The sequence below is a fragment of the Trachurus japonicus genome, chromosome 5, assembly GCF_045865225.1.
Source record: "Trachurus japonicus isolate A0001 chromosome 5, Traja_1.0".
Classification (NCBI taxonomy): Eukaryota; Metazoa; Chordata; class Actinopteri; order Carangiformes; family Carangidae; genus Trachurus; species Trachurus japonicus.
In genome coordinates, this window is record NC_140911.1 from 3,802,587 (window position 1) to 3,813,678 (window position 11,092).

Genomic DNA, 11,092 nt, shown 5'->3' on the forward strand with positions numbered 1-11,092 from the left:
CTGCTTTAACACATAGGCGAGTAAAAAAAAACACAACAACAACAAAAACAGTTGTCTACATTAATGTTTTAATCTACATTTTGTAATAAATAAATTATAAGTATAATTTGATATGACCAAGACACTAAAACAAAAACACGGCCGTTTTCATCAATTTACAAGCAAGTGGGCAACACACATACAATGGAGTGAATGGGTTTTCTGGGCGCTTTTGCAATACCCATATCCTGCCACTCGGGGCGCAAAACCCTTACCACGGGGGTCAATGGTGGTGTCGTTACTCTCTTTTCCAGCGCTCTAGTTGAAGCAAGATACGACGTCTTGTCACGTGACCTGTGAGGTACGTTTGTTCAAATCTCTTTTACGTGCCGACATTACGACTCCACTGCCCGTTGACGTTAAAAACCAACACGTGAACACACGTAAACCGTGAATTTCAAACAGCTCCGCCACTTACCTCGGTGTTTCCGGTTTAACGGCAGTCAATTCCGATTCCCCCGGTGAGCGCGCACCCCCCGTTAAAAAAAAAAAAAGCGATTAGAAAAACGTACATTAGAAACACCGCCCGGCCCCTGTAGTAGACGGTGTGTCTCGGTGACAGAAACCGAGCGCTCCTCGGTGTAACGCGGGAAACGCCGCTGTGTTGGTTCACTGTTTTCCACCGAGGAGAAGCGGCGGCAGCAGCAGCAGCAGCAGCGCTAATAATCCTCAACATCCACCGACTTCCACCGTCACTAATGAGCCGTTTTTTAACGTCTTTTACCTCCGTTCCTCCCCTCCGACCTGAGAAAGTTCAGCCGCCACTGGAGCTCCGTCTTCGGGCCGTGAGGGTGTAGCCGACCGGGGAGAGAAGCAGCAGCAGCGGCGGCGGCGGTTAACGTTGGTCCGGTGAAGTTAACGTCGTTAGCTCCGGTACAAAGAGAGGTGGAGAGCGGCGAGCTGCTAATGCTAAGCGGCTAAAGCTACAAGAGAAAACATGGACACGTTTCAGAAAGTGGAGAAGATCGGAGAGGGGACGTACGGAGTGGTTTATAAAGCCAAGAACAAGGTGACCGGAGAAACGGTGGCTCTCAAGAAAATCAGACTGGATACGTAAGTTACTGACTGTGTGTGTGTGATGAGCTGCTGCAGCTAAACTCCACAGCTGACTCATTTATACTAGTTTGACATCCAATAATAATCTATAACAAATATTACAAACCCGATGCTCGTTTTTAAGCTGCAGACGTGTAAAGACAATAATGTTTTATACTCACTATACAACATTAATTATGTGTATTATATCATCAAAATAGAAACTAGTAGCCCAAGTGTTGCAGGTGTTTTCTGAATTGCTTCTGACCTACTTTTTGTGCCAGGAAGAGAAATAAATCTTTATAAGTGGTCAATCATGTTAGTGATTTAATAAGCCTATAATTATGATAAGATTATAATAGTTTGGATATGAGAACTGTCATAACTGGACCTGATTGGCAATAAATTGCTGCTAGCTTAACTCCACAGCTGAGTGGTTTTTGTAGTTTTGACATCAGATATTAATAATAATAAATGATAAATATTACAAAACCTATGATTGTTTTAAGCTGCAGCTGTGTAAAGACAATAGTAACAAATGTCTCCTTATATATTATGTGTTTTATTCTCACTGTACAACTTTAGCTTTATTATATCATCAAAATATAAACTATTTAAGTTCTGCAGGTGTTTTTTTTATCTGGATGTCTTTTTTATTGGGCATTTATAATAGACACACATTGATTACAGACAGACACAGAACAGATTCATGAAATAACGGGACCAGTCCAAATGAATGAACGGAAATATGACATAACAGGTTGACCCAGAAAACCAATAGGTGATTAGGCCTATAGGTTACCCAAGAAACATTTTCTGAATTGCTGTCATATTTATTCCCTTGCAGTTTTGTGTGAAATCAAATCAACAGCAAAGAAGAGAAATAAACCACCAAATTAATTAATCATCTAAATAAGTGGTCAATCATGTTAGTTAGTTATTTATGAAGCTAATTATACATATATCTGGCTGTTTAACAACATGTCCTTTAAGTTTTGACAGTTCATGTATGAAGAGATTAAATAGTAAAGTAATTATCAGATTAACTGGACATGATGATTTAATCAGATTAATTGGCAACAGACAAGGAGACACAATCGCTGAATTTAATGTGTATTTCTTCATGTTGCTCCAGTGCGTTGTGTAAATGAAGTGCACTCTTTATTTAATCCTACAAAGAAATGAAATGTTTATTGATATTTCTGATTGATTGATTGATTTATATACAGCAGGTGGCGTCAATGAGTCTCACTGTGTCCACTGGTTAATCACCTTTTATCAAACCATGTGTTGTGTGTTTATCAATCAGCTTCTCTGCTGGTTTTTAATGTCTGCCAGACCGGTGTGGTCGTCTTTGTCTGGTCATTTAGTTTTAATAAAGTTAGTTTTTGCTCTCCAGATATGGAAAAGAAGCAGAAAACAACTACAACAACACAATAAAAACATTAAAAAGACAAATATTATAACTTGTTGTGTGTGACCCGTTAATTAAAGTGTGGATTTCACACAGGGAAACAGAAGGCGTCCCCAGCACGGCCATCCGAGAGATTTCACTCCTCAAAGAACTCAGTCACCCAAACATCGTCAAGTAAGAGCTGCATGTTACGACTTTATCTGTGTGAAACATTGTTGTATTGTGTGTGTGTGTGTGTGTGTGTGTGTGTGTGTGTGTGTGTGTGTGTGTGTGTGTGTGTGTGTGTGTGTGTGTGTGTGTGTGTGTGTGTGTGTGTGTGTGTGTGTGTGTGTGTGTGTGTGTGTGTGTGTGTGTGTGTGTGTGTGTGTGTGTGTGTGTCAGATTTCAGTCCAACCTTCCTGTCGGTGTGTTTCAGGTTGCGAGACGTCATCCACACTGAGAACAAGCTCTACCTTGTCTTTGAGTTCCTGCATCAGGACCTGAAGAAGTTCATGGACTCGTCCTCCGTCACCGGCATCCCACTGCCTCTGGTGAAGGTGAATTAAAGTTTCATTAAAGGGATACTTCACCCAAAATCAACAATTCACCAATCATATACTCACCGTCATGCCAAGGAAGGGTTTGGAGAACTTTCAGAGTCATCAAAACTCTTTAGGAGTTCCAGGGGGGGTCCGGCTGGTGACGGGTTTTCATATAATGGCGGCGGATAGAGTTCACTTTTGAATGGTCCAAAACACACACTATGAAACATCCAGATACCTCCATACTGCTCGTCTGTACTGACCCAAGTGTCCTGAAGCCGCCACATGGAAAAGTTGTTCAGAAAAAATTAATGTGATCTCTGTTTTTATCCTTGTTGTAGCAGTAGCTCCCAGTGACTCTGTTGATGTTTGTGCACATGCGCAAGATGTTCGTTGTAAACCATTGGATGTTTGATGTAAACACGGAAGAACATCTCCACCACTGGGAGCTTCTGCTACAACAAGGATAAAAACAGAGATCACATTAAGGGCGCATTCACACTGTCCTCCTTTGGTCCGCTTTAAACGGACCAGAGTTCGTTTGCTCGGATAGTCCGGTTCGTTTGGGCAGGTGTGAAAGCTCATACGAACTCTGGTGCGGATCAAACAAACGAACTCTGGTCCGCTTGAAAGCGGGGGTCTCGGTCCGTTTGCAAGTGAACCCTGGTTCGGTTCGTATGCAGTGTGAAAGCTCAGCGGACTAAACACATACGTAATGCATGACGTAGTGACGCAAAACCAAAACAGAAAGAGGAGAAGAAGAAGAAGAAACAAATAAGGTGGCGGTTGTTATTGTCAAAGTTAGAAATTTAACAGCTTCAATCCTCGATTAACTACGTTAGCATTAGTGATGTGTAACAATGTAACGAAGCACAATACAAGTCCTGTTTATATTATTGAGTAGAGTAGAGAGTAGAGATATACTTTATTTTATTAGGTTATTTTATTGTTACCGTAAAACTTCAAATAATGGCCGAGTCCCAAATTGCCGCCGGTCCCAATTAACCGCCGGGTGTAGCAAAATATTTTTTATATTAAACGCCCATCCCAAATAAACGCCGGGTCAAACATTGTTCTATGCAAATATAGCGGGTGTCTCGAGACATTAAAGTCGGCCGAGGACCGACGAGACGTCAGCTGGTTGCTCCTGCCCGGTCTGTCCACTCCTCTCATCCGCACTTCAGCACCTGTCCTGGGCTGCACAGTGTCGGCTCGGCTCGCTCCTCGTTTTAAATGACTTTACTCCTTTTAAAAGTAGCGTAAACAGCCTACTGTTCTCTGATTACTCATGCGTGTATTTAGTTAGGCTATACGTTGCATTATTATTAGTTATAGGCCTACTTCATTCAATCAACAACAACAACAAAAAAAAAAGGACGGTGGTGCGAGCCAACAGGTGCTGAAGTGAGGGAGAGGAGTGGAGAGACTGGGCGTCCGCAGGGCTTTTGCAACTTGCGGCGGATCAGAGAGGGCGGAGGACCGACATGAGGGGGGTCTCAGTCTCCTGGTACCTGTGCGGGCCAGGACGGCGGAGGTCAGCGAGACAGAGAACAAGTCCGCCCTGGCCGTATTTACAGTAATGCCTTGAGAAACGCACGTATCATTCCACCGCCGCCTGCCGCCACAGAGTGAAGCCTCTTTCCCCAGAAGGAGGTCCAGGTTGAACACTATTAATAAACGCAGGTCCCAAATAAACGCCTGTTGATTTGAGCGATTTAAGCAAATAAACGCCCGGGCCCTTATTTGGTGTTTTACGGTAGGTTACATACCTTGTCCGCCGTCTGTGTAGCAACAACGCCAACAACTCGACATCTCTCATCAGTCTCCGTCTTTTCCTCTGGTACCGTTTCTCCGTCCTCAGTGCAGTAGTAAGAGCGAAATGCGCTCTGCTTCGCTGCCTTACATGGTGGTCGTACTGCACGGCTTGCTGAGCCAAGTGCAATTGGTACATAAAAAAAAGAAACAACATCCCCAAAACAGCCAACTTCACATGCTGCTCCATGTTTACTGTTACCCAGCAGGTCTGTCAGTCGCGAGCGGAGTGACGTCGACTTTTGACGCTCAGAAAGTTTGGTGCGCTTGGGGCGCAAGTTTGGTGCGGTTCAGAAGTTGCAGTGTGAACGCGGAACCGAACCAAGTGATAATGCAACAATGTTGCAACTTTCAGCCCCCCAAGCGAACTCGAGTCCACTTGGTTAGGTGTGAAAGCAACCTAATTCTTGAGATATGAGATTTGCAGGTACAGCAGCTAAAAAACCCACTGTAGCCTGTTTTCATACTCACAGTCAGCCTCGCTTTCAATAAAACACACTCACATTCTATAATTGCGATCAGTGAAATAAAATAATATAAAACACAATTTAAAATGACAGTTGTTGTTGCTCTAGTTTATTTAGTTTAAATGAATAAAGCTTCATATTTAGAAGCAGCTCAATGTTCAGCTGTCAGAAATTAAAAGCAGCCTCCTCTCGTCTTATTTGCAGCAACACTGTTGCTTCAGGCTGAGATCAAGCTTTTTTGTATCGCTCAGACATTCTCCATTAAAACAACCTGCTCCTCTTGGCTGAAATCAGATGCCTGTGATTGGTCCATTTTGTGCAGAAGTAGAATTATATGACGCCAAACGCCTCCTGTGATGTGACACAGAGCAGAGCACAAAGCTGAGAGCTGGACTAAACAAACCAAGTTGATAACCAGCGTCATAGCACCGTGTTAACTCGGTTCAGGTTTAGTTTAGAGATGCACCGATCCGATACCCGGATCGGATATCGGCTCCGATATTTACTTATTAGCTGGATCGGATATCGGATGAATGAGGCCGATCCAGCATTCCAATCCAGTCATTTCTTTTTTTATTTATATCATACACAGCAATACAGTTACAGAGTTATTTATTTCTTTTTGCTGCCAATGTACACTTTGTTATTTGTTAATAACATAATAATATTAAGTACATTTATATTCTGTGTTAATTTGTTACCTTTTTTTAACAAGGCTAAATGTTTATGTCAAGCCTGATGCCTTCACTCGCATGGCAAGGTATACGGTTCATTCATTTAACAGTAGTATCGGATCGGTATCGGGTATCGGCCGATACACAGCCCAGGTATCGGTATCGGATTGGATCGGAAAAAAATGGATTGGTGCATCTCTAGTTTAGTTGAGCTGCATCATGAACACAAAGTCTGGATCTGTTGAGCCTCGTTCGTCGCACAGGCCTCTGGACTCTTGTCTGAATCTCTGACTCACCTGTGTGTGTGTGTGTGTTTTTTCCTTGCTGTGTTTCTTGCAGAGTTACCTGTTCCAGCTGCTGCAGGGTCTGGCCTTCTGCCACTCCCACCGGGTTCTGCACCGAGACCTGAAGCCTCAGAACCTCCTCATCAACGCTCAGGGAGAGATCAAGCTCGCCGACTTCGGCCTGGCCAGAGCCTTCGGCGTTCCTGTCCGCACGTACACACACGAGGTGATGAGACGCACGGCTGTAGACGGCCACTATCAGTCGACCTTTATTTCACACATCTTCAGCTTTTTCACATTTTGTTACGTTGCCACTTCATGATCAAATTTTAGATGATGAATATAAACTAAATTTAAAAGTAATTTTACCCCAAACAACAGTTCATCGTTTGCTTCTTATTATTGATGTACTAGGTCAAAACAGTAAAGTCAATGCATATTCACAGTTGTTGCAGTTTTACTGAAGTTTAAATACAGGAAATATAGCTTCCTTTTTCTTTTCTTTTTTCCAAAAATATCTTAATTTATTTCAGAACAGTTTAACACACATAACCACCAGGACATAATGCTAAGACTTAGACTTAGAACAGCTTTATTTATCCCAAATTGGGCAGTTTGGTTTATAGTCTACAAGTTGCAAAAACAGAGACAGGACAACACATAATTCACCACTTCACTCTGTCAGTGACATGAACCCAGACATGGCAGCAACAGGAGCATGTATGAGTAAATGCATGAATAAATAAATATTTACACACAAACATATTTAGTTAAGAAATAAAGATCAGACAAAGTATAAAAAACCCAGAAGAATAAAGACAAAACTTAAATACATACACAATAAGAGAAAAAGAAGTGATGGTTTATATTTATACACTTGACTAACTGTACCTGACAGGAGATGCATCATTTTTCTTATTCTCTGCACAGAAAGTTCAATAAATATTCAAACTTTTCATTTTCCAACTTGTTTCTGTTTGTTTGTGTTTTTTCCAGGTGGTAACACTTTGGTACCGAGCTCCAGAAATCCTCCTCGGCTGCAAATACTACTCCACAGCTGTCGACATCTGGAGTTTAGGATGCATCTTTGCAGAAATGGTAAAACACGCTCAGCTTTTATTCCTCTAATAATAATAATAACGACAACACACAACAACACAATCTCACCAACAGTCTGTTCCTCCTTCCTCCTCCAGATCACCAGGAGAGCCTTGTTCCCCGGAGACTCGGAGATCGACCAGTTGTTCAGGATCTTCCGGACTCTGGGAACGCCGGACGAGACGGTGTGGCCCGGAGTGACGTCGATGCCCGACTACAAGCCGTCGTTCCCCAAGTGGGCCAGACAGGATCTATCCAAAGTGGTTCCTCTGCTGGACGAGGACGGACGAGAGCTGCTCGGAGTGAGAACATCTGCAATTCATACATTTTGTTAACGCAACACATCTGTAACACATCTGTCCAGGAGCTTACAGTCATGTTAGTTTGTTTATTAATTAGAAGAGCTAGGTGTTCATTCAGCTTCAATTTCATGAAGTCCAGATTTGATTACATTTTTAGATCCAGTTCAATTGGATTTGATTTAACTTTGATATTTCAGGTCGTGGTTTACTTTATAGAAATTAATCAATACACTTTAAATGTCAACATTTACAACATTTTTATTTGTTTTGATTAGATCTCCTGCATGAGATGCTGCAGTGATGCTGTTTATGCTTTTCAGTTGGATTTGATTTTATCATTTTTTTATAGCGACACCACACAGCAGACTGTAAATATGGATTAAAAATGTATATTAGATATATTTCTGACTTCATATTCAAGTGAAAAAAGATTTATTAGCCTATAAATTTAAAACAAAAACTTTTTTTTCCAATCCAGCTCTATTGATTGGCAGAAAAAGTAAAGTATATGAAGTTTGTATTAATCACTCCCACTATAGATCCGCATTCTGGACTCTATTGATTCCTTCAAATCCCACCTCAAAACACACCTTTTAAAGATTTATTTAAATAAAATAAATTAGAAAACACTTTGTCCTCAAACTGTTTTATTCTGCTGATCTATTAATTTAGCCACATGGTATTTTCTTTGTATTTTTATACGTATTTCTTGTGCTATTGTATTTTATATCTATTTTTGTGTTGTGAAAGGTGCAGACAAATCCAATTTTTTATTATTATTATTAATGTAATTTCTCTGTTTTTTCCTTCCCTCTTTGCAGGAGATGCTGAATTACGACCCAAACAAAAGGTTATCTGCCAAAAACGCCCTCGTACATCGATTCTTCCGGGACGTCAGCATGCCAGTTCCTCACCTGAGACTCTGAGTTGAGTATTAATAATAATAATAATATCAGGCCATTATTATTATCAACATTATTAATATTATTATTATTATTTTCACTGCCAATGGTGAGTAAGCAATAATAAGGAGCTCCCTGGACTCTGACAGCGGACACTACAGGACGAGTTGGATCCTTTTAATGGATATTTGAAACTGAAAACCAGCTTTATATAGAGAAATAGATCTCCTGAAGGTTTTTGCTGTTTATTTTCCTCCTCCTCTGATGTTGTAATAGTTATAAATGTTTAACTGTAAGTTTCAATATCATCATTTTTCATATTTATGTGCAACTGCCTTTTTCTTTCTTTTCTTTTTTTTGATGTATATGTTATTTGTGACCGGGGTCGTCCTTCTAGTTAACGTGCCATCTTTTTTTTTTTTTTACATTTTTCCCAAATGTAATTTTTTGCTAGGTATGGTGGCTTCAGGATATTATTGTCCACATTCAAGTATAGTCCAGGTTAGTTTAGGATTAAATGTTGTCGCATACGTTTGTGGGATAGTGCAAATAACAGATACCATGCTTTGTGAACGAGAGGCGGAGCGACGACTCGTACGACATCGTAGGCTTGATGTAAAACAGTTAAATAACGTGGGATTTCTAATCATGTTCTTCTGGTTTCATTTGATTCTTACAGTTACATTTGGGTCCAAAGTGTCTTGAAGTGATTTTATATATGAAAAAACAAAACAACAACAAAAAACTGCACCTTTCTGCTTCTCCGGCATCATAATCCACCAAAACTGAAGTTCTCAGCTTTGTACATACAGTCAGACAGTTTTCAATATTCAAATGTTCCCTGTTCTAATTCAGATTTTACACAATTGAATGTGCTGTTTGCATTTTTTCTTATTCAAAAATTTTATTCAAATTTAATGAGCTGTTTTTTATGGATATTGTTTATTAACAGTTTGAAAAAATAAAACTTGTTCAAATAACTAACGCTGGTGATTTTTGGGGGATTTTTTTGAAAGTCGACAGATTGAAACAAATCCGCTGAGTCATGGCTCGTGACTCGTGTTTTCTTCAGACCTGCAGCCAAATACCAGAGTGAAATGAAGCTTCACCTCATTAAATCTGAATTACTTAAGCGCTCTGTCCGTCCGTGGATGACTGAACACACATTAACACATTCATACACAAATAGTTCTGCGAGGCTGAGAAGTTATGAAACGAACTGGCAACGATAACAAGCTCTTTAATAGGTTTAAAGTTTGAGTTTAATGTGTTTAAATCAAATTATGTGAGAGAAACACTGAAATGCACTGACAGAGAGAGCAACGAAAGTGACAATTTAGTTGTTTTCAAGACAGAAAAATAAGAAATAACCGAAATTAAAGAGAGAGCAGGAGAAAGTCAAAGGCTTTAAAAGGCTCTAAAATCTGATTGTAATTACAGCTCCGTACATCGTGTTTCATCATAATATTTACAATATCCCTCTTAAATCTAAAGCTGCTCTTCTGTAATTACATACAAGCCAATAAACCAAAGTGTTGAGTGAAGTAGATTTTTATTCATCGCATCATAATTAGACGTCATGTCAAACAAAACAGAAGTTTCACTTTGAATGAATCAGTGATGCAGAAAGGGAAAGAATAATAAAAAAAAAAGTCTGTGATGTTTTCCTTTTATTTTCATTATGAACAGTTACGAGGAGATGGACATTGAGCATTTTATAAGCAAACGACAGTAAAACAGATGTTGGAGACATAAATTAAAAATTGAACAGCTGCTTTATATGAGACACATAAATGACTTAGTGGTGCTTTTTGTTACATTTGGTGATTTTTATTTTGGTAAAAACACGACAAAATACACTGAACTCAGCTTGTAGGGGGGAAAGAACAAAGATGAAGCATGAAGAGAGAAATATATTAGTGGCTAGCCAGCTAGCTGTTTCTTCCTAATGTGTTTGTGTTGCAGTTTCTATAGTGACGATGACAGCTGTTTTAAACACTGGTGAATTAATGAAGCAGATAAATTTAATTTTATCCAAGAAGACAATGATTTATATTTGAATACTGAATATGATAAATGTGATGTGGTGAGAGTGTCTCAGCTCAGCTTGGCGTCAAACGCATAGACTGTAAAAAGAATGGACGTAGCGTCCGTGACGTCACCCATTGGTTTGGGGGAGTCTGTTTTGTGTCTCTACTACGGGGGTTTGAGCTGCGCCATGTTGGATTCTACTTGCCATATTTGGAGCGGTGCGGCCGTTGGCCGGCCGAGGGCCCGCCCACTGGCCTCGTAGCAGCGGTCACCAGACCTGTCACTCAACGGTTCTGCGCCCTAATTGGCCAGAACTTTAAACCTAATAACAGTAAAACGGTAGAGTTTTAAAAAAATTCACCCCCCTCAGAGTGTGTGCGGGGGTAGAAACTATCTGTTGAGACCAAAAAAATGAAATGTACCAGGCTGTAAATATGTTTTTTAAAGCTGTAAAATCGGCTATTTTAACATGGGGCTCAATTGGAGTTGCTCCCTTCTGGAGCCAGCCCCCAG

General features: G+C 40.4%; 1 protein-coding gene across 1 annotated transcript; it reads left to right on the forward strand.

The window, feature by feature from the left end:
• The first annotated feature begins 702 nt into the window (after positions 1 to 702).
• Positions 703 to 9,526, forward strand: cdk2 (cyclin dependent kinase 2). The gene is made up of 7 exons (XM_085775690.1): positions 703 to 1,092; positions 2,585 to 2,662; positions 2,904 to 3,024; positions 6,302 to 6,472; positions 7,243 to 7,344; positions 7,443 to 7,646; positions 8,468 to 9,526. Exons 1-7 carry the CDS (start codon positions 977 to 979, stop codon positions 8,570 to 8,572), a joined length of 897 nt encoding a protein of 298 aa, XP_085631816.1. The 5' UTR covers positions 703 to 976; the 3' UTR covers positions 8,573 to 9,526.
• The last annotated feature ends 1,566 nt before the right edge of the window (positions 9,527 to 11,092 follow it).

Coding starts and splice junctions, on each gene's coding strand:
- cdk2 (XM_085775690.1), top strand. CDS start 977: ATGGACACGTTTCAGAAAGTGGAGAAGATCGGAGAGGGGACGTACGGA. Junction 1,093..2,584: donor AAGAAAATCAGACTGGATAC/GTAAGTTACTGA, acceptor GATTTCACACAG/GGAAACAGAAGGCGTCCCCA. Junction 2,663..2,903: donor AGTCACCCAAACATCGTCAA/GTAAGAGCTGCA, acceptor GGTGTGTTTCAG/GTTGCGAGACGTCATCCACA.